The sequence below is a fragment of the Panthera tigris genome, chromosome E1, assembly GCF_018350195.1.
Source record: "Panthera tigris isolate Pti1 chromosome E1, P.tigris_Pti1_mat1.1, whole genome shotgun sequence".
Classification (NCBI taxonomy): Eukaryota; Metazoa; Chordata; class Mammalia; order Carnivora; family Felidae; genus Panthera; species Panthera tigris.
Window position 1 is genome coordinate 42223213 of NC_056673.1, and position 27052 is coordinate 42250264.

The following is a 27052-nucleotide window of genomic DNA, read 5'->3' on the forward strand; positions in this document are numbered from 1 at the left end:
ACTCTGGTTAATGGAGACTGGTTATCACAGCTTTAACTGTATGTATAGCACATCTAACACCATTGTAACTGAATTAATCTTCAAATAAGAAAAACTGTTTCGATGTCTATCCCCCATTTAAACATCTTAAATAGGTAGAATATTCCAGCATAGAACATTAAAATAAAACTTGCTGTTGTAGCCTTAGCTTTTACTTTTTTCCCCTATGCTCAATAGTTTAATCATTGTGAAAACAGAAACAAAAACAAACCCCCCCCCACACACACACCAATTCTGCTTATTCCACTTCCAAACTTTTGCCCCCCCCCCCCCACACCAATTCTGCTTATTCCACTTCCAAACTTTTGCCCTGGCTGTTTTCTCCAACTGAATCCCTCCCATTCTTTTCGTTGCAAAGATGCAATCCTATCTTTCAAGATATAGCTTAAATGCTAATTTCTTCATAAAGGCATGCCCAACTATCCCACTTTAAGGGTTCTGTCATTTACTTTGAGTTTTGTATTTATTTAGTATACTATTCATCTGATAATCATGCTGGTCTTATGAGTAGTAAATATTATTTTCTTTATTATCTCTCAATCTGGAACAAAAGTTCCTTGAAAACCACCACTTATTAACAAAGCTTCTTCCACAAATATACACATACTCTTTAGCACAGCCACTATTCAAATATTATTTTATTAACAACCTTCTTAAAAATAAGTATATACTAGAAAATATTCTGAAGGTAAACATACCCCTTGGTATCTCTTGTGTAGATGATACCCTAAAGTAGTTATTAAACCAATTAAATTTTCAACCACTCTTGCTCCTTTTAAGATATCTCATAATTTTACTTCTAGGTTTACTCATAACAAGGGAAATTACCGACACTACAGCATATAATCCACAAGCATAAGCTTTAAATTTTTTTAATGTTTATTTTTGAGAGAGAGAGAGGGAGACACAGAATCCGAAGCAGGCTCCAGGCTCTGAGCTGTCAGCACAGAGACTGATATGGGGCTCGAACCCACGAACCGTGAGATCATGACCTGAACCGAAGTCAGTCACTTAACCGACTGAGCCATCCAGTTGTCCCCGTAAGCATCAACTTTAGCTTCTTGTATAGTCCAGATCTAAAACATCAAATTAATTTCTTGATTTTTGATCAGTACTACCTACAAAATGGGTGAAAAAGTAAGCCTCTCCTCCCTAATCAACACTGGAAAAAGGTTACCCAAAACAAAACACAGGAGTACTGATTTCTCCAATGATCATTATTTAAAATAGCAGTCACAAGGGGCGCCTGGGTGGCTCAGTCAGTTAATCGTCCGACTTCTGCCCAGGTCATGATCTTGCTGTTCCAGAGTTGAAGTGCCTTCAGGCTCTGTGCTGACAGTTCAGAGTCTAGAACCTGCTTCAGATTCTGTGTGTGTGTGTGTGTGTGTGTGTGTGTGTGTGTGTGTGTGTGTCTGCCCACCCCTCATGCTGTCTCTCTCTCAAGAGTACATAAACATTAAAAAAAATAAAATAGTCACAAAACATGATCAATGATGTTTTCTATTACAACTTTAAATCTGAAGAGCTATTTTGTATTTCAATTCCATAAAACAGACAGAAAATTCAAATTCCTCTTTGAAATCAATGTAATTGTCAGAGAAGGATGATAAATAATTGGAATTTCATGAGATGAGACCAAATTATTTATTTTTTATTTTTTTTAACGTTTATTTATTTTTGAGACAGAGAGAGACAGAGCATGAGTGGGGGAGGAGCAGAGAGAGAGGGAGACACAGAATCCGAAGCAGGCTCCAGGCCCTGAGCTGTCAGCACAGAGCCCGACGCAGGACTCAAACTCACAGACCGTGAGATCATGACATGAGCCAAAGTGGGACTCTCAACCAACTGAGCCACCCACGCACCCTGAGATGAGACCAAATTAATATTACGAAGACACACAACTCAAGATATGTCTTACCTCCTATGTCTTACCTCAACACTGTTGGTAAAAATAAAAATTAAGCAGGGATGCCTGGATGGCTGCTTAATTTCGGCTAAAGTCATGATCTCCTGGCTCATGAGATCCAGCCCTGCATCAGCCCTGCACTGACTGTCGAGCCTGCTTGAAATTCTCTTCCTCTCTCTCTCTACCTCTTTCTCTCAAAATAAATATTTAAAAAAATTAAGGCAAATAACAGAAAACTACTATTTTGGCCCTAGTTTTAAATTACTATCTATGGCACTTACTAAAATGTTAGGTGCTAGGGGCACCTGGGTGGCTCAGTCAGTTAAGCGTCAAGACTCTTAACTGGCTCAAGTCATGATCTCACAGTTCATGAGTTCAAGCCCCGCATGAGGCTCTGTGGTGACTGCTTGGGGTTCTTCTTCTTCCCCTCTCCCTGCCTCTCCCCGGATCAAGCTCTTGTGCTCTCTCAAAATACATAACTAAAAAAATTTTTTTAATAAAAAAATAAATAAAATAATACATGCTATAACCTATGTACAATGCCAAAGCAACTTTAGCTGCTTTTCCTTCCATAAATTCCTATATTAAGTATAAGATACCAAATGCATCTGTTAAATCCCAAAGAAATCATTTAGTATAAGCATGACAATACATTCTTTCAGCTGGATATATTTAAACTTTTGCATTGACTAATACAATGCATTAAGCACATTCGGTTAGACTTCTACAGTTAAACAGACAATTCACTTTTTATAACTGGAAAATCATTACAACATCTTCTGGTATTTGCTGCAATATCAAATCAATGACTTCTTTCAGTATTTGTGGTGCTCATTTGTAATTCCTCTGGTAATTAAACATGAGTCAGCTTTCGCTTAATGCTAAATGGCAATGCTAATATGAAAAAGAGATATAATGCCAGACACACAAGCAAAAGTACCAAGCAGTTTTCAGGGAAGGAATTTTAATAGAATTCAAGAACAGGATGTCAACCTCAAGTTGGAACCCATTTTCACTAATAAAATATTAGAAATTTATCAAGTCATAAGAAAAAAGATGAAATCTCTACATGGGTTTCAAATACATAATTCAAGATCTCATGAACTTCTATTCCTTTTCTTTTTTTAACCAGACTCCACGCTCAACGTGGGGCTTGAAGTCACCACCGAGATCAAGAGTTGCATGCTCCACCAAATGAGTCAGCCAGGTGCCCCAGAAAATGGAAATCTTGCCAGGAAAACACTGTCCTTTTTTTCATTTTATCATGTACCCAAACAGATGGAAAGGACATAGAAATGTGTCTCAGCTACAAAGCAGCAGAATCAGGATAATTAATGATTTAGATCTTTAAAATTTTTTAAGTCACAGTTTTTAGTTCTGGTTATGTAATTCATAGTACTTTTTAAAGTTTATTTTGGGAGAGAGTGAGCGTGCACACACGAGCAGGGGAGGAGCAGAGAGAGAATTCCAAACAGGCTCTGCGCCGTCAGTGGGCTGGAACCTAGGAACCTTGAGATCACGACCTGAGCTGAAATCAAGAGTCAGATGCTTAACTGACTGAGCCACCAAGCACCCTGGTTATATAATTTATCATAAAGACTTGATAAAACATGATAAAAGAATCCCTCTGTAGTACGCTAATGAGAACTGTGTGGTATGTATAGGATAAAAGAACACAACACACCTGTTTTTCTATGTTCATGGTACTAGAACAGCCCTGTGAATCATCAGCCTGATACTATATTCCTCTAGATCTGTTTCTTCGTCTCCCATGCCTACTTTTAAAACAAATAAGCATACCATCACACAAAACCCTGTGATCACAATTCTTGTCAAACCCATTCTCCCTTCAATGAAACTCATAAATGTCTTTCTCTGTGATTTTTTTTTCCTTAAAATATCCCTTTTCAAATACCTTTTATCTTGAATATATACCCTGTATCCTTCAAATCACCACCAGAGAGCTTTCCCTTAAGCTGACCTGACATGGTAATTCTTGATCCCCTGAGAATATACTAACCAATAATTTTGCATTTGCTAATAACCATGCCAATTTATCATCAGTATTCTGAAACTGGTACAGCCTTGGTTCCAATCCTTTCCACCTATCATAATATGTTGAGAAAGGGAACAGTAATAATTTTGCATAAGTTTCAGTATCCCAAGCAAAGCAGACATTCATTCTCATAGCTAGTGGCATCTCTTCCAGATGATGGGAGACCTAGAAAACAGAGATTAGAACACTTGCCCATGTCTCTGTCATATCTGCATTAGAATGCAAACTTTTTTACAAGACACCACCACAGAAAATATACTTACATGCTTCTGTGCCCTAAGTACTTTAAAACTTTAACCTCCTCACTTAATGGTCAACTTCAGAATTAAGTGAAGGCCACATCCTGGTATCATGTGAAACACCTAGAAGAATCCTACAAACATGCTACATAAAAGTAATACATGATTTATTGCTATTTACCACTATGATTACTTACATAGATTATAGAAAATCCTTGGGTAATTTTATTTCTACTATGAACTTCAAGATATTTCTCTCATTCTTTTATTACTCAACTATCTATTATCATAGCTCCTTTTCACTAGAAACCTAATACAGAGGGACACCTGGGTGGTGCAGTCGGTTAAGTGTCCAACTTCGGCTCAGGTCATGATCTCGCAGTTTGTGAGTTCGAGCCCCGTGTCGGGCTCTGTGCTGACAGCTCAGAGCCTGGAGCCTGCTTCAGATTCATTCATTCTCTCTCTCTCTCTCTCTCTCTCTCTCTCTCTCTCTCTCTCTCTCTCTCTCTCTCTGCCCCTCCCTTGCTCATGCTCTGTCTCTGTCTCTCAATAATAAACATTAAATGATTTAAAAAAAAAAAAAAAGAAATCTAACGCAGAATATATTTAGAACAAAAAGTAACAAGAGGCTACTTTAAATCACCAGTCCTCTGCAAGAACACAAACTAAAGAACGTATTTCCTCATAGCATTCAGCAGTGTCACCATTAATAGCTGCACAACCACTAAATGTTGAGCAGATCTTAACACCTTATGGTTGCACATCACTGTACAAACAAAACTTTCTTTAGAGAACCTGTAATTTAAAGTACTGAATACATCTATATCTTAAATTATACTATATATTTTCAATTAGTTTGTGTTAACATTTCAAACTGTGAACAAATATGCCTTAACCTGGTAAGTGTAGGCAGAAGTCATGTCTCATTCAGAAATTGAGGTCAGATTCTTAAAGCAGTAGTCAAAACTTAACATTAAAAAAAATAAATACATCAGCCTAAATCACAAAGATTTCCAAAGATTAAAAAATATCACTTAAAAAAACTACACAAAAGAATGCCTCAACTAAGTTAATATATCCTCTAGGAGAGTATAACTCATCACTGTCAGAAGTCTCCTTAGAAGTCCTTGAGAGACCAAGAAACAGATCTGGACAAAAGAGAACACAGTAAAAAGTACTTGTGTAATCTCTCTAAAAGCTCACTTACTCTTTGTGACCTAGAAGTTTATCCTCCATATTTGATGACTCAATTACAGATACAGAAAATACGTAATTACCAGTAAACACAATGATTATGAGCACAAGTTCAAGAGTCTAAGAGCCAGAGTGTGAATCTAGGCTCTGCCATTTATCCACTGTATGTGGTTGGCCAGCTATTTAATTCTCTATGCCTTAACTGCTTCATTTGAAAATGGGCGTTAATAGTACCTACCTCATAGGGTTATTGTGAAGATTAGCTAATAATACACATAAAGCCTGTAGAGTAATACCTGTTTATTATTAAAATGAAGTTATCGAGGGGCACCTGGGTGGCTCAGTCAGTTAAGCACCAGACTCTGGATTTTAGCTCAGGTCATCTCACAGTTCGTGGGTTCAAGCCTCCCCCTGCCCCCATCAGCGTAGAGCCTGCTTGGGATTCTCTCTCTCCCTCTCTCTCTACCCCTCACCTGCTTACTCATGCACACTCTCTCTGACTCTCTCAAAATAAATAAGCTTTTAAAAAACAAAAATTAATAATATGAACTTACTGAAAATGTTTAAATGTATGTCCCTGATAATGATTACCCCTTCTAGTCATAAGTGATCCAGGTCGCATACCACAGTTAATTAAGCTCCTCACCGTATTATACAAAACACCTTTAAACTTCAGGTGTTTACAAATAAGTGAACCCACTTCTGACTCAATACTCAGTTCAAGATACCACAAACTCTTCAAAATTTGCACTTGATGATAAATTGGCAAAGAGTGTAATTTTATACTTCTAAATTATCTTGCCAAATTAAAGGCAAAGAAAATGATACTCATCTAGAACTTACCAGAGAAGACAGCACAGAAAATTTTCTAGCGCTGTAAGAAGATCTGTTTAAAGCAACAGGATCTATGCACTTTGTTTGGAAACCTACTTGGGATTTGTTTTCAACTGTATTCAATGCCTTCACCTCATTTATCACTTAAAACCTTAAAAGGAGGCCACATTTAATTTTGAAGAACCCAACCCTGAAATTTGTTTCAGATATACTATATTCAGAAGCATGCTATTACACTTCCTCTCAGTAACTTTAATTGAAAGACCATATTAATGAAAATCAATTTTTATTTTTCCTTTTACCATAATATCCAGAAAATTACTACTTTAAGTATTTTTATTATGTATTTTTTTCTATTTTAGAGAAAGAAGAGAGCAGCAAAGAGGCGCAGAGGGAGAGAAAAGAATCTTAAGCAGACTCCACGCTCAGCATGGAGCCTGACGCTGGGCTTGGACCCATTACTTTGGGACCATGACCTGAGTAGAAATCAGCAGTCAGACACAACAGACTGAGCCACCCCGGTGCTACATTTAAGTATTTTTAAATGGATGCTTTTTAGAAATGTAGTACAATAATTTACAAAAGTTGTAACATCTTATAATTGTCTATACCCTATTTTACCCTTAATATTAGGACATCCGAATTTTTAAAAACCAACATTTTCCTGGCTGACCCAATACTGCGGGAGTTGGTTATTCCAACATACAAGCAGGAAACAAACTTCAAATAAACGTACTATCCTCAAAGGACTAGCAACCAGGTTTTACATAAACCCAACCAAAGCCTAAGAGAAAGAACTCTTACTTGAAAGGTAGAGGCTTTCTCATTTTTTTCAAGTGACAGCACTCATAATCTGCTATCCAGTTTTCAAATTCTTCTTTCAGGGCTCTGCAAATGCTCTTTGTTTAAGCCTGCTGAACTTCTGGGGTTGACAGCCATTTTCCCTCAAAACTTAATTGTCCATATTATCTATTTTCAATTTTATTAGGTCACCTTGAAATTCTCTCCTCTGAAAAAGCACTTGAGGATTTTAGTTTAACGACATGTCTCTTTAAAAATTACCAATAAAGCCCACGCATCTTTCAGCCTACACGCGTTTTATAGTTCTCACTAAAAAACAATCTTTCTCAGGAATCAAATGGTTATACAGGAACTGCTTCAACTTCCCTGGCCCTGCATTATATTCTTAAACACCTTGAGATCCAGTCCTGTGCTGCAGCTACACAGCAGGCGCATGATTACAAGGCTTTTTAACAGCCCCCAGATCCCTTACTGCTGCAAAACTTCTCACAAGCGTTCTGTGCACTAGACTGTTAACAGTGCTGGTTTAACTGCTTTACCTGTTTATTAACCAACCCAATCATTTCGGGGCATTCAAACCCTCCAAATCGCCTTCTGAAACGTATCTAGAGTATCCCATGTTGATATTCAGAGAAAGATCTGCAGCGGGATAAAAACTTGAGTTCTGATGTTCATCCCCTGACCCAAATTGCTGTTGCCAGGATATGCGGTAGTAATGCAGTGGTTTCTTTGAGACTCCAAGGATGTACTTTACCCTAGAAATAGGCAATCTCTAGTAAATCCCTTTTAGTGGCCGAGATTTCTGCGGTAACAATGCTCAACTGGAAGGTATTTTAAACACCCGAAAGACGAGTTCTTCTAATTTGGCCTTTATTTTTCGCTCAATAATGCCTGCTATCACGAGGACATTTTTCCTTACAACACTTGCAACTAAAGAAAGAAAAAGGCAGCTTGTGGCGCTAGTTATCAAACGCTTAGGAAGTCCATGATCATTACGCTTCTTAAAAAATCTTTCGAGGTAGGTGGGGGCCAACCTTACGTCGACCACAGTCCTACAACTTACGGTTTGCCAAGCAAAACTAACGGCCTAATAACAACAACAACGCTCACGCCCGGAGAAATCTCAATGTTTGACCAACCAAGAAGGCGTCTGGTAACTAAAGCACCCTTTTCCACGGGAAGAAATGAAAAGACAGACAATGAAAGGGATTCACCCTCGTGAGGATGGACGAAGGACGACCCCAAGAAGAGCCGAGGGAGCAAAACCCAGGGGTTCGGAAGCGGTAGTCTCAGCAACACCCGCCCGAAGCCCTCCCAACCCACCCCTCTTTCCCCCCCGGGAGCCCGCCCGTCGCCTCCGCAGGCCGGGCGGACCCGAGGGGAGCACAGACCCCAGTGGGCGGTCGGGCTTCCGAAACCCGCCCAAGCAGGCCGAAGCCGCAAACCCGCGGCCTAAGTTGAACAGGTAAGAGAATAAGAAGTGAGAGCAGACGCGGCCTCGCCTCAAGCTGGGAGGCCCCCTGAAGAATTGGGAGGCGGGAGCAGAGCGAGCCGGTTCGTAATCCGGAGCGGAGCCTGAAGGAAAAGAGCTGGGAGCGGGGGGTGAGGAGGTCCCGGCTCGGCCGGCGCCTTCCCGGATGCTCGGCGACGCCCGTGTTTACCTGAAAGTCTCGGTCCTCGTTGAAGCGGGAGAAGCGGTCCGCCATTTTGCCGCCTTCGCTCCTCTCAGGACGAAGCTCTCGGGTTCGCTCCTTCCCTCCCGCGACACCCGCCCCCTCGCTCGCCTCCCCAGTTCCCCGCCTCCTCCCACGCCCACCCGGCGCGCGCAGGCAGGGAGGGAGGAAACGAGAAGTCGCGTCCAGAAGGGAGCCCCTCCAGCGCAGGCGCCTTTCGGCCCTGGAGGCGGAACCTTCCCTTAAGTCCCCTCCACTCCCGCGGCCCAGAGCGACCCCGGCGGCCGCGCGTGCGCGTTCGCGCCCGAGAGCAGCAAGCGCTTCCGGAGAGAAAGGTCACGGGCACAATGCGCTTGGGTCCGGATGTTTTCCACCTGCTCGCTTCTACGAGTGAGATCTATTTTCTTACCCTCTTGTTTCCATGTGTGTGTAGAAGCTTATCCTCAGCTTTATTCACTGAATAGCAACGTAATATCGTGGTTGAAAGCGCAGATCTGGAACCAGACTAGCTCCTTTCAAATCCTGGTTTGCTCTGAGGATTAAGCGGCTAACGAGACAGGAATGAGCCCTTCTCTCATAGGACTTAAGTTCCAGTGGAGAAAATCAGATAAATAGTAAAATATTTACATAATTTTAAATATTAACGAGTGCTATAAAAAATAAAACAAGGTACAGTGCATTTCAGAGACCTCGAAAATGACCTTTGACCTTTAGGAACAGCAAGGCGCCTGCAGGCTTGGAGCAAAGGGAAGGGAGAGTTAGACCTAAAGGCCCCTTAACTGTTAAGAGTTGACTTGTTTTTCTTAATGTTTATTTGTTTATATTGAGAGAAGGAGAGAAAGAAAGTGCAGGCTAGCAGGAGAGGGGCAGAGAGAGAACCCCAAGCAGGCTCTGTGCGGTTATCTTGGAGCCAGATTTGAGGCTCAATCCCATGAACTGTGAGATCATGACACTGTGAGATCATGACCTGAGCTGAAACCAAGAGTTGGATGCTCAACCAAGTGAGCCGCCCAGGTGCCCCAAGAGTTGGCATTTTTAAGAGATTAAATATTTTTTAAGGAGACCAAAGTTGATCAAAATCAACTAAAGCTCTCTGGGTTTCAGTTTCCTTTTTATAAAATAAGGAAATTAAATTTGGTAATCTCTACTGCCCATGACCGGCAATGACTTTGTGTGGGTTATGAATCAGGTTTTTCCATCCTATGGCTTTCCTGAGGACCCCACCCAGCCCTCCAGCTCCCTTAGCCAAAATACACAAAATGTAGGAGAGACATGAAAACTTCCCTGCTTTTGAAAAGAGTAGTTGACAGAAATCATAAAATGGAAAATAGCCCTTCCCGACCCTGAGAGAGTCAAGTGAAATACAAGTTTTTGGAAGAAGGATGTGTATCTTCCATTCCTTTGTTACCCTGTGCCTCACCCAACCCCAGTCCAAGCAAATTACAATTTTAAGCTGTGAAAAGAACTCTCTATCTAAGGAGAGGCAGAACACAGAATGTAAATATTGTAGAGAGACTAGAGGGTTAAGATGTTGCAGGTTGAGTCAGATACACCCCTTCTCTCTCTCCCAACCCCACTAAAATGACAATAAAAGGATGAGAAGGGCAGTAAACTCACATGGACAAGGAGGCCTGAAGAAGGAACAACAGCAGGCAAGAGATGTAAACAACAGTTTGGAAGCTGGAGGGGTTCCTGACAGGCTCAGATGTAGAGTATGCAACTCTTGATCACGGGGTTGTAAGTTTGAGCCCCCATTGGGTGTAGAGGTTACTTAAAAATAAAATCTTTTAAAAAAGAAAAGATTAAAAAAAAAAAAAAGAAAAGATTTTGGAAGCCGGAAAGCATAGCTAAATGGAAATAGCTTTAGCAGAATAGAAGAAACAAATTTAAATGGAAATGCCTTTAGTAGAATAGAAGAAACAAATTACTGGAGTGGAGAAGCCAAGGAAACTAGTTGACTAATGCTAAGGTGTACCAGAAAGGTTCAGGAATTGGAATCACCAGGTACCAAGATGAGAGAGTTGAAAACAGGACTGGTTACAAGGCAGTTTAGGAAACGGACTCTATAAATTCCTTTGTCCTCCGGAAAGACTGAACAAAGAGACTTTAACATATCTGGCACAGATAAGGAAAGAAGTACCATGCCGAAAGTGAGAAGAGTTGGTGGAAGCTAACATTGTGGTCAGACTTGGTGGCAAAAATGGGAGTAGGGGTGGGGTCTCCCCAACATATAAAGGTCATGTTCCAGCCCAGATATCCTGCAGAGAAGTCCATCATTCCAGAAGCCCCATCCACACAGAGCTTCCACTTAGCTCTTATGTATGAATGGATAGCCAAAGATAACCAGACATTGAAGGGAACCTGTAAGACAGAGACACCCCCACCCCAAAGCAAAACAAAAAACAGGAAGGGGAATTCAGAGGGACCAGAGATAATGGAAATAATAAAAGAAACCATCAAAAGAATGGCAATCAATAGCCACAGAAATATAATATTACCTCAGGAAATAAGGGACCACATCAGGAAGCATCAGATGCCAAAAAGAGAAAAAAGGAATATTCAGAGATTAAGAAATAACTTTTGAAAGTTAAAATGTTTTAAGCAGAAATGAAAAATTCAATAGAAGAGTTAGGAAATAATTGCAGAAATCTCCCAGAAAACAATAAAAAGACACCCTGGTCCAAGCCATCTTCACTTTCTCCCTCATCATTGCAATAGCAACTAAGTGTCTGCCTCCACCCTGACCCCCTACCGTCTTCCAAGGAGCATGGTGATAAGGTTACGAGGTCAATTAGAGCACATTAGTCCTCTGCTGAAACCTTTCAGTGGCTTTCCCTGTCATTCACCACTATCACCTCACCTCTCAGACATCATTCCTCTCTGCCCCTCCTGTCTGGGCACACTGGCTTCTTGGCTATACCTTGATCCTCCAGACCTGTTCCTGCCTCAGTCTGCCCTACTTAGGGGCTAATGTATATGTTGTTCTTTTTGCCTCATTCCTCCCAAGATAACTTATCAATGTGGCTTGTCTCCTCATCCTCTGGGCTTTATTCAAATGTTAGTTTCTCAGTAAGATCTTCCCTGATAACCCTATTTAAAATCACGGAGCTTAGTATTCTGAACATCCTGGTCTCTTTCCCTAATTTTATTTTTCTCCATAGTAGTTACACTTTCTAATATTTAATGTAAACTCCATTAGAGCAGAGGTGTTTTTTTTCCCAGTTCTATTCCCTTCTGTATCCCTAGCACCTAGAATAATGAATGACACATAATAGGCACTAAAGAAAGATTTTTTGAATAGGTGAGAAGAAAAATAGGAAAGAACAGAGAAGAAAATGTAAGTGTCAGTCCAGCATCTGAATAGCAGAATTTCCAGAAAGAATGGGGGGAAAAAGGAAGGAAGAGCATATTGAAGAAATAACATTTTCTGGTTCTAAGAGCCTGAATGTCCAAGTTGAGAGGGCCCAGCACAATGGATGGAAAAATAGCTTGCTGCCTGGTACAGCGTTGTGAAATTTCAGGACACATGGGATAAAGAGAAGGTCTTACAGCTTTCCAAAGAAGAAAAATAGGTCACAAATGAAGGATTGGGAATTGGAATGATCTTGGATCTCTCCAAAACACCAGACTAAGGAGTAATTCCCTAGAAATTCTGAGAGGAGAGTTTGAACCTAGAGATCTATATCCACCCACCCACCTACCCCCAAAAAAGAAGGAAAGAAAAAAATCTTTATCCACCCAAATCATTACTCAACTGTAAAAGGGGAAAATGACATTTTTCAACCTGCAAGCTCTCAAAAAAAAAAAAAAATCTATTTTCCATGGACTCTTTCTCTGGAAGACACTAAGGGAAGTTCTACAGCAAAACAAAGGAGTAAAACAATAAAGAGGGAGACTTGAGGTCCAGAAATCAAATCCAGTCTGAGGAAGAAGCGAAAGGATTCCCAGGGTAACCGTGTGGAGACACCCCAGGATGACTAGTGTGCAGCAGGCCTAAAAACACACAATCCAGATGAAAATAAGAGGACACAGGAGGACAGAGGCCCCAAGAAGGGGCAAGCCAGAAAGAATATTGCTGGGATACTAGTGGATCTGAAAGGGACGTTTTCATTTCTACAAAGTGTATACAGGGGAAGTCAGTGACAAGAATATAGAAAACCATGGAAAGAAAGAAAAAGAAAGAAAGAAAAAGAAAGAAAGAAAGAAAGACAAAAAACTTCAAGGGAAAATATTATAAGGAAAAAGAATTTTTTAAGGTTTTATTTTTTTAAGCAATCTTCACACCAACATGAGGCTTGAACTCACAACCTCAAGATCAAGAGTCACACACTCCACCGACTGAGCCAGTCAGGCACCCCCATAAGGAAAAAATTTAAAGATAGTAATTCTACTCTGTAACATGGCTTAACTGTGAAAAATACCTACAATCACAGTAATATAAAAACTGAATATTGGGCGTCTGCTGGCTCAGTTGTTAAGCCTCTGACTTCAGCTCAGGTCATGATCTCCCAGTTCATGAGTTCAAGTTCCACATCTGATGAGCTCGAGCCCTGCTTGGGTGAGCTTGCACCCTGCTTCTGGTGAGCAGGAGCCCCACTTCAAGTGAGCTTGAGCCCCACTTTTCTCTCTCTTTCTGCCCCTTGCTCACTTGCACCCTCTCTTTCTCTAAAAAAAAAACAAAAAACAAAAAACAAAACCTGAATATTGATCTAATAAAAATGTTTAACAAAAGTATATAGTGAGGGTATAGGAAAGGAAAGGGGGCTAGTTTGGGAGATATAAGTCTTCTTCCATAATGGGAACTCAATAGGTAATGTCTACATTTGAAAAAAAATCAAGAAATATTAGTATGAGCATATTATTTAGAATGAAGAAATATTGGACAGAGGCATGATTTAAAATAAGGAAGAAAGAGCTAAAAGAGTTGAAAGCAGCTGCCTCCAAATAATAATTAGTGGTGAGATGACTTTTTTCATAAAAAGTCATGCAGAATAGTTTGACTTTTTAGCCTATGGAAATAATATTACTTCAATTAAAACCACAAATTCAATTTAGTGATTGAAAAAAAGGTCCATACCAGCCAGTTCTCTATTCTTTCACTTCTTGCAGGGATAAGACAACATAGAAAAGAGTATCACATAACTCAGATTTTTTTTAATGTTTATTTATTTATTTTGAGAGAGAGAGAGGATGTGTGTGGGCAGGGGAGAGGTTAGAGAGGGAGAGAGAGAATCCCAAGCAGGCTCCATGCTGTCAGTGCAGAGCGCTACTCGGGGCTCAATCCCATGAACTGTGAAATCATGACCTGAGCCGAAATTAACCGACTGAGCCACCCAGGAGCCCCTGGGGTTTTTCTATACTTGGCCAAGGAGAACAGTTGTTAGATATTTTGAAAGTTTATCCCTATTTAGCAGCCTTTGGGGTGGGGCTTACTATGTGCCGTGCTTGCAGCAAGCTAATAACTCCACATGCATTATCTCATTTGGTGCTCACAGCCACCCTATGAAGTAGGTACTATGATTAGGTTTTTTCCTATTTCCCAAGTAAGGAAACTGAGGCTTCTATGAATTTACCCAAGGTCAAACTCCTAGTAAGAGGTAGAGTCTGGATTCAAATTGGGTCTGCCTGGGTCAAGAGCCCCACCTCTAAACCTCTACTCCCAGATGCCAAACTAGACATTTGTCCAGTGGGAACCTGCATAAGGGAAAGACCGGCACTGTGAAGGCTGAAGCTGATGGGAACAGGAAAAGGGCGGGGCACTGAAGGCAAAGGAGGAAGGAGCTGGAACAATCTTAGAAGGCCCTCCTTTCCTCCAGACCTCCCCAATCCCACCCTCACCCAAGGTCAGACTCCTGGTAGCCAAGCGGCAAAAGTGGGACTGATCTATGAAGCCCCAGCCTGCAAGAGTATAGGGTCAGTAAGTAATGATAGAGGGCTGTGTAGGAGAGGGAGAATACCTTTTTCTCTACCTTTTTAGGTTCTCCACTGGAACTCCTGTAACCAAAGACAGACTAATAAGAGAAAAGCATACAGATTTATTTAGTATAAGTTTTAAGTGACACGGGAGCCTTCATAAGGAAATGAGGACCCAACTGTAGAAAGATAGGATAGAACAATACAGTAAACTGGGAGAAATGTAGCAAGGCCTGTTCATTCAGATTCCTCCCTGTATCCCTCAGACTTCAGAGATAAGGGTGCTTCTTCTCTCCAGATATAGAGAGCACTTCTCACATGACAGTTTTCTGACATGCTTCAGGGAGTTAGCCCTTTCTGCATCTATGATTCCTTAAATTCCTTCAGCTTGAAACATTCAACATGTCACAGTGCCATATTCGGGGGTAGCATGTCCTGAACTCCATCAGCTGGAACCCGCACATTTTGGAAGGCACAAAGGGTAGCTATTTTATTTATTTATCTGTTTGTTCTTGCATGGTTGGGGGAGGTGCCTTGCTTATCTGTGAAATCAGATTTCTGTTCCTTTCTCATTATGGAGACAGGCATTTGGGATGGTGAAACCAAGAGCTGCCTCTCTTTGGGCCCTGTGGACCCAGCTGTGTCTCCCAAGGAGTCCTGGGTACAATGTGAGGGAGAGCAGACCCCTGCTGGCTACACGAGGGACTGTCCCCGGGCTCTTCCAATGGCTCCTTCCCACTGCTCTTTCAGGGAAAGGTAAGAGTAACTCCTACTTTCTTCTCGAACCTTCTCTGATAATCCCAACAATACTGTAACATAGCTGTCACTGCTAACACAACCATTTTGTGGGAGACGACACGGAGGCTAAGGCAGGTAGTGTCACATGGCCAAGGTCATACATGTAGTAGGTGAAGAGCTAGAACCAGAATGCTGTGTCCTTCCCATTTCACCACTGCCTCTCTTAAACTCGTAACAGCAGCACTTATACACATTTTAGTGTTTACATGCAATGTATGGGTGTTATTTCCTTTAATCTCAATTCAAATAGCTGATAGCAGAGTTGTCCTCATCGGGCAGATGAAGAGGAAAGGTTCAGAGACATCAAGTAATTTGTTCTTGGTCACATAAATAAAAAGATTCAAAAGTGATATGTTCATCCCTGCTCAACCACAGAAAAGACAGGAACTGAAGTGTGTAAATTGGGATAGAATTTAAGACAGTGGGAAGGGGCACCTGGGTGGCTTAGTCGGTTAAGCATCCCACTTGAGCTCAGGTCATGAACTGATGGTTCGTGAATTCAAGCCCAGCTGCAGGCTCCATGCTGACAGCTCAGAGCCTGGAGCCTCTTCAGATTCTGTGTCTCCCTCTCTCTCTGCCCCTCCCTCGCTTGTGCTCTTTCTCTCTCTGTCTCAAAAAATAAACATTAAAAAAAAAAAAAAAAAAAAAAGACAGTGGGAAGGATGCCTGAAGGAATTCAAATGCGACTCAAATAAATAAAAAAAAAAAAATAGGGGCACCTGGCTGGCTCAGTCAGTGAAGCATGCGACTCTTGGTCTTGGGATTGTGAGTTCGAGCCCCATGGTGGGAGTAAAGTTTACTTAATGAACATTTTTTTTTAATCTTTAAAAAAAATAATAAAAAACAAAAGCAAAAACGCTGATGGCTGTAGGATGCCCCTGTGGTAGATGGCCAGTATGCTTCACCAGCTTCCTGGAGTGCATTCTTCAGCATAGTCATTTGTTTTATTCACCGAACATTTATCATGTGCCTCGTCTTGAAGCAGCCCTGCTCTGGGTGTTGGAGATACAGAAGTGACATTGTGGGAAAAGTCCTTCATTGAGTTTCTTTTTTTTGGTGGGGGGGGGGGGGCGCGGAGGGAAGCAGGGAGACACAGAAAATATACAAGTAAACAAATGAGATCATTTCAGAAAGGGCCATGTGCAGAGAAGATCATAATACCCAGTGATGTGATATGATTGAGAGGAACTGGGTGAGGTTACTTTAAATTCAGCGGACAATTCTGAAGAGGTGACATTTGAGCTGAGAGCTGGGTATTATAAACTGGGGCAGACAGTTCCAGGCAGAGGCAGGGCCTGTAGCACAAAGCTCTGTACTCGGAAAGGCTCCACCCTCGGGTTGATGCTCCATTCTTGGTGTAACTGTTACATCTTGAAATTCTTAATAACTTTTGAGCAAGTGCTCTGCATTTTCACTTTCCACTGAGCCCTGCATGTTCTGTAGCCAGTCCAGGTCAGAGGGACCACAAGGGGTAGGGAAAAGGATTTAGAAGTGAAGTGGAAAGAGAGGCAGGAACCACTCACCAAGGAGGGCCGTGAAGTCACAGCGAGGAGCTGGACTCTGCACAGAGGGAAAGCTTTGATAGATTTGAAGAAGAGGAGCAACGTGACCCTGTTTACATTTCCAAGAGATCCCTCAGGGGTGCCTGGCTGGCTCAGTTGGTAGGGCATGTGACTCATTTGACTCTGATCTCAGGGGTCATGAGTTCAAGCCCCACACTGGATATAGAGCTTACTTGAAAAGGGAGAGGGTGGCGGGGCGAGGTGGGGGGGCACCTGGGTGAATCAGTCAGTTAAGCGTCCAGCTCTTGAGTTCGGCTCAGATCATGATCTCACAGTTGGTGAGTTTGAGCCCCAAATCAGGCTCCGCGCTGATGGTGCAGAACCTGCTTAGGATACTCTCTCTCTCCTTCTCTCTCTGCCCCTCCCCCACTCATTCGAGCATGCATGAGAGTGTGCTCTCTCTCTCTCTCTCAAAATAAATAAATAAATAAACTTTTAAAAAGAGAGAGTGATGGGATGCCTGGGTGAATCAGTCAGTTAAGCGTCTTATTCTTGACTTCAGCTCAGGTCATGATCTCATGGTCCTGAGTTTGAGCCCTGGGTCAGGTTCCACGCTGTGTCAGTGCAAAGACTGTTTGGGATTTTCTCTCTCCGTCTCTTTCTGCTGCTTCCCTGTGCTCATGTGCACGGGCTCTCTCTCTCTCTCTCAAAATGAAACAAATATTTTTAAAAAAAGATTGTCTTGGGGCGCCTGGGTGGCGCAGTCGGTTGAGCGTCCGACTTCAGCCAGGTCACCATCTCATGGTCCGTGAGTTCGAGCCCCGCGTCAGGCTCTGGGCTGATGGCTCAGAGCCTGGAGCCTGTTTCCGATTCTGTGTCTCCCTCTCTCTCTGTCCCTCCCCCGTTCATGCTCTGTCTCTCTCTGTCCCAAAAATAAATAAAAACGTTGAAAAAAAAATTAAAAAAAAAAAAAAAAAAGATTGTCTCTCTCTCCCTTTGCTCCTTCCCTTGCTTGCGTGCTCTTTCTCTCCCTAAAATAAAATAAAATAAAATAAAATAAAATAAAATACAAATGACTTCAAGATTCCTGGTGTAACTAGGTGGAATGTGGAATCATTTGCTGAGATTGGGAAGGTTGTGTGGGTGGTGGAAAAATTTGGGAGGGTATCAATAGTTTCACTTTACTTTTTTTTTTTTTTAAGACTTTATTTTTAAGTAATCTCTACACCCATGTGGGGCTCAAACCCACAACCTCAAGATCAAGAGTCACACACTCCACCAACTAAGCAGGCCAAGAGTGCACTTTAGACCTGCTAAGTCTGAGATGTCTCTGAGAATTTAAATGGAAATGAAATCAATTGTCTATGCAGATCTTGACTTGAGAGGAGATTCTCAAAATGGGGTCAGAATAACACGGGAGTGCTTGTTAAAAATGCAGATTACAGTGCCCCACCCAAGTTCTGCCAAATCAAAATACCACACCCACCTGCCAAAACATGATTCTGATGCTCATGAATATTTGAGGCCAACTGTTCTAAGAATTTCTTCAAGGAAAGGGGCCAAGGCATCCTCTTTCCTTCTGCAGATTCTTCAGGCTGAGTGACGAAACAATCACTTAGTGAGACTTCTTGAATATTTAACCTGGGGATTACCATGCTAGGACATTTAGTAAGAATGATCTGTGACCCCCAGGACCAACCAGACGTTGAAGGAGACAGTTAGTAGATGTAATTGTCAATGTCCACCAGTCAGGTATAGGGATAGGAAGGAGCCTGTAAGGGGCACAGTGTGGGTTCAGGGTGCAACTCTGAAGAGGCCAACTCTCCTTTACAGGGGATGATGTGAAAGAACATGGAAGATCTGAACTAGATTTTTTCCTCTTTTTTCTCTTTATTTTTGCTTATTTTTTCCACGTATCAGCATAAACAATTTTTTAATGCACACAAGTTTGGTGTGGTTTTATTTTTTTAAGTTTACTTATTTATTTTGAGAGATAGACACAGAGAGAGCCTGCATGCCCCGGAGCAGGAAAGAGGCAGAGAGAGAGGGAAAGAGAATCCCAAGCAGGCTCTGAGCTGTCAGCACGGAGCCCCATGCAGGCCTCGAACGCACAAAACCCCGAGATCATGACCCGACCGAAACCAAGAGTCAGAGGCTTAACTGACTGAGCCACCCGGAGTCCCTTAAAGCAATTTTTAAAAATTGTGTTTTATTTCCTTTTTTTATTTTAACATTTTTTATTAAGGGCTATGAAAATATCCAGAAAGATAAATGAATGTGATGCAATGATATATGTCCTAATATGAAAAACTTTCAGTACATTGTTTTCCTTCACAGTGGCCTTCAAATCACAGGAGGCAGTGGTTCCCTGCCATTTCTTCTATTACACGCTGCAGAATTTCTGAATCAGTATCCCGCCCTCAGTCTTCTCATTTATAAATCAAATTCATTTTCAATCCATTGTTTAGAGGGAGTGTATGTTTTTCTGTTCCACAAAGAGGACTTTTGTTTTCACAATCAGATCATAACGTAGGAGAGTCAGTTTCTCCCGGAGTCGGAGTCGGCTTCTCTTAGTGTTGAGGGAGTAACCCGTCCCAGCTTGGCTCAGCATTTCCACCAGAATGGTTTGTGACTTGCTCTTGGCAACTTTTTCTCAGAGAGGAAAGGTTGAAAGAGAAAAGAAAGTATCAATTTATTATCTTTCTTATGCAAAGTTCATATAAATCTCTGTAATAAATACATAAGTCATGAAGTATGCCATGGGTTGTCACTCAAGTAACTACTTGTAGGGATCCGCTAAGATTAGGTGACCACAGACAGGAACATGGCGATAACACCCTCACAGTCTCCAAAATCTAAAAATTGTATTTTAGAGTGAAAGCACGTGCACAAGTGGGGGAGAGGGAGAAGAATCATTTTTTAAAATATTTATTTAGTTTTGAGAGAGAGAGAGAGTGGAGGGGAGGGGCAGGGAGAGAGGGGGACAGAAGATCTGAAGTGTGCTCCACACTGACAGCAGAGAGCCCAATTCGGGGCTGAAACTCAGGAAATGTGAGATCCTGACATGAGCGGAAGTCGAACACTTAACCGACTGAGCCACTCAGGAACTGGGAAAGAGAATCGTAAGCAGGCTCCATGCTAAGCATGGAGCCGGAAGTGGGGCCGATATGGGGCTCGACATGAGGGTCAGTCTCACAACCTTGGGATCATGACCTGAGCTGAAATCAAGAGTCAGATGCTCAACCCTGATTCAGCCACCCAGGTACCCCTTGTTGTTAGTTTTAAAGAAACAGTATCTTATTATTCACACCTGCACCTTGCTTATCTTACTCAACAATACCTTGTGAAAAGCTCTCCAAGACTATTGGAAGGGCTCTCATTTTTTTCGTTTTAAAGACTGCATAATATGCCATTGTATGGCCATGTCACCATTTGCTCAACCATTTGCTGATGGACATTTATTCTACCATTCACTGATGGGCATTCATTGTTTCCAGTGTCTTTGCAATTAATGCTACATTGATCATCTTTGTATTCTCCTTCCTATGTATGGGTGGTCCTGTTTCCATGGGGCAAATTCCCAAGGCTGGGATTGCTCAGTTAAAGGAGGGTTGTTTTTTTTTAATTTTAATAAATGTTGCTGGGTTATTTTCCAGGGAGGCTGCACCACCTCCTTCATTCAATAGTGTCCAATAATACCCAAGAGTGCACCTTTCTCCATATTCCTGCCAGGAAGTGTCTTTGCTCCCTTTAATTTTGGTCAGTGTGGTGGGTACAAAGTGACAACTTACTGTTACTTAATGTTTCATTTCCCTGTGTACTTGTGAATTTGAGTCTTTTAAAAATTACTGTTTTTCCATGAATTACCTATTCTTGGCCTTGCCATTTTCTATGGGGTTGTTTGTCTTTTTCTGTCGATTTGTAAAATCTTTTTGCATAGCGGAACTATTAACCCATGATTTGCCATTTGTGTTACAATTTTTTTTCTAAATCTACCATTTACCGGGGCGCCTGGGTGGCTCAGTTGGTTAAGCATCCGACTTCGGCTCAGGTCATGATCTCATAGTTATTGAGTTCAAGTCCTGCATCAGGCTCTGTGCCCACAGCTCAGAGCCTAGAGCCTGCTTCGGATTTTGTATGTCTCTCTCTCTGCTCCTCCCCCACTTGCACACGCTCTCCCTCTCTCTCAAAAGTAATGACAAATAAAAATATTTATTAAAAAAGAAAAAAATAAGTAAATCTACCATTTACCTGACAACTGTGCTTATGTTCTATTTTCCCATCCCCAAACCATTTTAACTTTTTTCCAGCTTTATTGAGATATCATTGACATATAACATTGTATAATTTTAAGGTATATGACATGGTGATTTGCTATACATATAATTGCAAAACGATTCCTTTTTAACTTTTACATAGTCAATTTATTTTTTTTCTTTTTTCTTTGTTAAGTTTATTCATTTATTTTGAGAGAGAGAGAGAGAGCATGCACACATGTGCACAAGTGGGATAGGAGCAGAGAGAAGAGACAGAATCCCAAGCAGGCTCTGTGCCATCAGCGCAGAGCCCAGTGATGTGGGACTCGAACCCACAGACTGTGAGATCATGACCTGAGCTGATATCAAGAGTTGGCGCTTAACCGACTGAGCCACCCAGGCACCCTTATTTGTTTTTTTTCTATTACAGCTTCCAGTTTTTTCAATCTTGGTTAATATTTTCTCACTCTTTTTAAAAAAAAAATTTTTAATGTTTATTTATTTTAGAGAGAGAGAGAGAGAGTGCAAGTGGGCTGGGGAGGGGCAGAGAGAGAGGGAGACAGAATCTGAAGCAGGCTCCAGGCTCTGAGCTGTCAGCACAGAGCTCGATGTGAAGCTCGAACCCATGAACTGTGAGATTGTGACCTGAGATGAAGTCAGATGCTTAACTGACTGAGCCACCCAGGGGCCCCAATATTTTCTCACTCTACATCATGCATGCAGACTCCTAGATTTTCATACAAGATTTTATGAAGTTTCTGAGATATAACAGACATGCTATTTAAGGCATTCAATGTATTGGTTTGATACATTTATGTATGCAATATGATTACTACAGCAATGTTAGCTAACACCTTATCGTATCACATACTTATCATTTCTTTGAGTTGAGAACAGTTAAGATTTATTCTTTTAGCAACTTTGAAGTTTATAATACAGTACCACTTACTATAATAACTATATTGTGCATTAGATCCCCAGAATTTATCTACTAGTTGTGAGATGAATTTACTGTTCACATTTAAAATTTTAATCCACCTAAGCCTCATTGTTGTATATAAGATGAAACTCTTATTTTATTTTCTTCCATTTGGAAAGCATGCTATTGGAAAATCATTTTTATATTTTTCCCAATCAACTAAACCACCCCCTATGTTATATATTAGAATTTCATATATTGTGGGACTTATTTTTGGATTCTTTATTCCGTTCTGATATTCTGATCGATTTGTCTACTCCCATATCAATGCAGTATCGATTTAATTACAGAGCCTTCATGGTCTCTTCTCACACTTGGTAGTCCTTCCTACCAAGACTACCACTACTGTGGTAGTCACACACAAGTCCTTCCTCACTCTGTTCTTTCCCATACATTCCTTGGCTCTCGTTATCATATATAAAGTTTAAGATCATTGTAACCAATTCAGAAAACTTTTTTTGAGCTGGGAATGGTTTGAAGAGCTGATTGAAAGGGAGAGCCTTTCAGAAGGTACAGCAAGGGCAAAGACTAAGCAGGCAGGAAACACTCGACTGGAGTGTGGTGGGTATCGCTGTAGCTGGGGACCCAAGGGGAGAGGGAACAGGGAGAGGGTTGGAGGGGAGGTTCTTTACCGTATCCTGTTTTGGCACTTAAGTTATGTCCAACTTAGGGCAGTCACACTCCTAGTGCCCAGTTAGGTCCCGGTGGACCCGGAAGTGTGCAAGCAGCTACTAGGGCTGCAAATGGGTATGTGTGTGCTGCCACCTACTGACGTGCTGAGAGAATGCAGTCACCTTCGAGTTTCCTGGCCCGCCCCAAGTTGATCTCAGATCCTGGTTTCCAGACCCCAGGCTCCCCCTCCAATCAATCTCCAACTCTGAGGAGGAGATGTGTAAGGGCCAACAGGGGTTTAATGAAGCAGTTAGTAGGAGGAGTCCTTTTTTTTTTTTTTAAGTTTATTTATTTATTTGGAGAGAGAGAGAGAGAGAGAGAGAGAGAGAGAGAGAGACCCAAGCAGACTCTCCACAGGCAGCGCGGAGCCCGAAGCAAGCGGCTCGAACTCAGGAACTGTGAGATGGTGACTTGATCTGAAACCAAGAGTTGGAGGCTTAACCAAGTGAGCCACCCACGTGCTCCATGGAGGGAGGAGTCTTAGAATGCACCCCCAGATGCCTGGTCAGAATCAGAAACTACCTCAAACCTTCTGAACCTGAATTTCTCCCATCCCCACCACACACCCTGATTTGCCAGGATCTGGAGCCTGTGGTGGGGCAATTCCTGCATTTCCTGAGCCAGTCATCTAGTGTAGGAGACATAAATCAATCCATAAATTTATCTGATAAGTAAACAATTCAGGAGAAGCCCCAAGGTGCTGCCACTGAATGGGAGACAATCACTTCTGGCTGTGGGGTAAGAAGTCTCCAAGGGGGCAGGAAAGAACGGGGCTGCTGGAAGACATGGAATTGGAGGCCGTCTTTGGGGAATGGCTCCAGTTTGAGTCAGCAGGGAAGGGAGAACGTATACCAAGTGGAGGGAATAAAGACGCCAGTGGGACTTCCATTTCTAGTAATGATGGGCTAAGTTATTCATACCAACCTTCCCACTGAAAGCAACTGCAAATGCTTTATAAAATATTTTTTAAATCTCCTTAACAATAGCACAAATATATGACAAGAGAGTTATAAATTTCCATGGCAAAGCCTAAGAGAGAGTGGGATCCCAGAAAGGCATTAGAATATGGAGCAGAAGTGACCCAGAATGCAGAAAAGAGGGGCGAAATGAGAAAAGATGTTGAGAGACTTGGAGGATACATTGAAAATGTTTAACAAAACTTGATCTGAGTTCTAGAAGGAAATGACAAGAGAATGTGGCAAGGGCGAGATTTGAAAGATAATGCCAAGGAATTTTCCAATACTGATGAGGCATCAATCCACAAGTCCTGAAAGCCCAGAGAATCCCAAGCAGAGCAAATAAAATAGAATGCACATGTAGATATATCACAGTGAAACTTTAGAATGACAAAGAAAGAAAGAAAATCTTAAGAGCAGCCTTCTCACCAGCAGTAATGGAAACTAAAAGACAATGGAATGATATCTTGAACATGCTGAAAGAAAATAATTTCTAGGGCACCTGGCCGGCTCAGTTGGAGCACACGACTTTTGATCTTGGGGTCCTGAGTTCGAGCCCCACATTGGGCATAGAGATTACTTAAAAAAAATAATAAGTAACTTCTGACCGAGAGGTCAAGAGTAAATTTTCAAACAAGCAAAAACTAAGAAAATTTGCCATTAGCAGAGCTTCACAGAAGGAAATTCTAAAGGATGCAATTCAGACAGAAGTGATCAAACATGGAAGGTCCGAGACGCAAGGAGTGAAGACTTGCACATGGAACGTTCATCGCGGCATTTTTCATAATAACCAAAAAGTGAAAACCCAAATGTCCATAAGCTGATGAATTCGTAACCAAATTGTGGTCTGTCCATACAATGGAATCGGTCACAAAGAGAATTAAGTATTGATACATGTTATGACGTGGATGAATCTTGACAACATTATATTCAATGAAAGAAGCCAAACACAAAAGGCCACATATTGTGTGATTCCGGCAAATCCAGAGACAGACAGAAGGTAGGTTAGTGGTTGCCAGGGTCTACAGGAAGAAAAGAGTGGGGAATGACTGCTAAGGAGTACAGGATTTCATTTTGGGGCGACAAAAATATTATGGAATTAGATAGCAGTGACGGTTGTACAATTGTGTGAATATGCTAAAAACCACTGAGTTGCACATTTAAAATGGTGAATGAGGGGCTTCTCAGTGTGTCAGTTGGTTAAGCGTCTGACTTCAGCTCAGGTCATGATCTCCAGGTTCTTGGGTCCGAGCCCCGCGTTGGGCTCTGTGCTGACAGCTCAGAGCCTGGAGCCTGCTTCGGGTTCTGTGTCTCCCTCTCTCTCTGACCCTCCCCCACTTGTGTGCGGTCTCTCAAAAAATTAATTAATTAATTAAGGGGTGAATGATATCTCAATAAAAAAATAAAAATCTTAAAAAAGTGAAAAGATATGTACATAAATCTAAAAAAGCATTGACGGGGTAAACAATAATACTAATGCCCAGTGAGGTTAAAAAGGAGAATTTAAAATGTACAACATAGGGGGCCTGGCTGGCTCAGTCGGTAGAGCATGCCACTCTTGATCTTGGGGTTATAAGTTTGAGCGCCACGTTGGGTGTAGAGATTACTTAAAAATAAAATCTTTTAAAAAATAAAAAAATAAATCATCAGGGAAATACAAATTAAATACAGGGAAGTACAAATGAGATACCACCTTCCACCAGTCAGAATGGCTAAAATTAACAACTCAGGCAACAACAGATGTTGGCAAGGATGTGGAGAAAGAGGATCTCTTTTGTGCTGCTGGTGGGAATGCAAACTGGTGCAGCCACTCTGGAAAAAAGAGTATGGAGGGTCCTCAAAAAATTAAAAATAGAACTATCCTACGACCCAGCCGTTGCACTACTGGGTATTTACCCAAGGGACACAGGTGTGCTGTTTCGAAGGGGCACATGCACCCCAATGTTTATAGCAGCACTGTCGACAATAGCCAAAGTATGGAAAGAGCCCAGATGTCCATCGACGGGTGAATGGATAAAGAAGATGTGGTATATATATACAATGGAGTATTACTCAGCAGTCAAAAAGAATGAAATCTTGCCGTTTGCAGCTACATGGATGGAACTGGAGGGTATCATGCTAAGTGAAATTAGTCAGAGAAAGACCAATATCATATGACTTCACTCCTATGAGGAATTTAAGATACAAAACAGATGAACATAAGGGAAGGGAAGCAAAAATAATATAAAAACAGGGAGGGGGACAAAACAGAAGAGACTCTGAAATATAGAGAACAAACAGAGGGTTCTGGAGGGGTTGTGGGAGGGGGGATGGGCTAAATGGGTAAGGAGCTTAAGGAATCTACTCCTGAAATCGTTGTTGCACTATATGCTAACTAACTTGGATGTAAATTTAAAAATATATATATGTGCAACATAAATGATAAATGAAATTAAAGTATTCCACGGTCCAGGAGAAAGGTAAGTAACGGTATTGATTAGGGATGCCTGGGTGGCTCAGTCTGTTGAGCATCCGACTTCAGCTCAGGTCATGATCTCACAGTTCGTGAGTTTGAGCCCCGCATCGAGCTCTGTGCTGACAGCTCGGAGCCTGGAGCCTGCTTCGGATTCTGTGTCTCCCTCTCTCTGCCCCTTCCCCGCTCATGCTCTGTCTCTCTCTGTCCCTCAAAAATGAATAAACATTAAAAAAAAATTTTTTTTTTAAGGTATTGATTAACTTCAGACTTTGATGCACACTGAAACTTTCAGGAGATGGGCCCAAACAACATGCCCTATATGTAAATATAAGATGTAATTTGTAGTGTCATCACTAAAAGAATAGAAACAAAGTCACAGAAATGGCAATAAGGCCTAGTGTGGCCCCTTTGGGGATCCAGTAAAATCTATTTACAGTAACACCTGGCTACTTGAGATTAGTGTTATTCGATGAAGCAGACAGATTAGAAGAATCACAAACAGGGGCCCCTGGGTGGCTCAGTCAGTTAAGTGTCCGACTCTTGGTTTCAGCTCAGGTCATGATCTCATGGTTCGATTCATGAGTTTGAGCCCCGCATCAGCCTCTCTACTGTAAGCACAGAGCCCGCTTTGAATCCTCTGTCCCCCTCTTTCTCTGCCCCTCCCTCGCTTTCTCTCTCTCTCTCTCTCTCTCTCTCTCTCATTCTCTCTCTCAAAATAAATAAACATAAAAAAAAAAGAAGAAAAGAATCACAAACAGAACCTTAAGGGTTGCCTGATT

General features: G+C 41.7%; 2 protein-coding genes across 6 annotated transcripts in view; one reads left to right on the plus strand and one right to left on the minus strand.

Moving 5' to 3' along the window:
• Positions 1 to 8852, minus strand: part of GPATCH8 (G-patch domain containing 8) — a 100424-nt gene extending 91572 nt beyond the window's left edge. Inside the window, exon 1 of the mRNA XM_042966639.1 lies at positions 8731 to 8852. Within this exon, the coding sequence (XP_042822573.1) occupies positions 8731 to 8775 (45 nt within the window). The 5' untranslated portion in view covers positions 8776 to 8852. The remainder of the gene's footprint in view (positions 1 to 8730) is intronic.
• Positions 8853 to 9071: 219 nt separating this feature from the next.
• Positions 9072 to 27052, plus strand: part of LOC122233578 — a 31601-nt gene continuing 13620 nt past the window's right edge. For 2 of the 5 annotated variants that reach the window (XM_042966648.1, XM_042966652.1), the window contains exons 1-2: positions 9072 to 9132; positions 15240 to 15411. In XM_042966648.1, the coding sequence (XP_042822582.1) occupies positions 9090 to 9132; positions 15240 to 15411 (215 nt within the window). In that variant the 5' untranslated portion in view covers positions 9072 to 9089. Of the gene's footprint in view, positions 9166 to 15042; positions 15137 to 15209; positions 15412 to 27052 lie in introns of all 5 variants that reach the window. The other 3 variants (XM_042966650.1, XM_042966651.1, XM_042966649.1) reach the window with 3 other exon arrangements.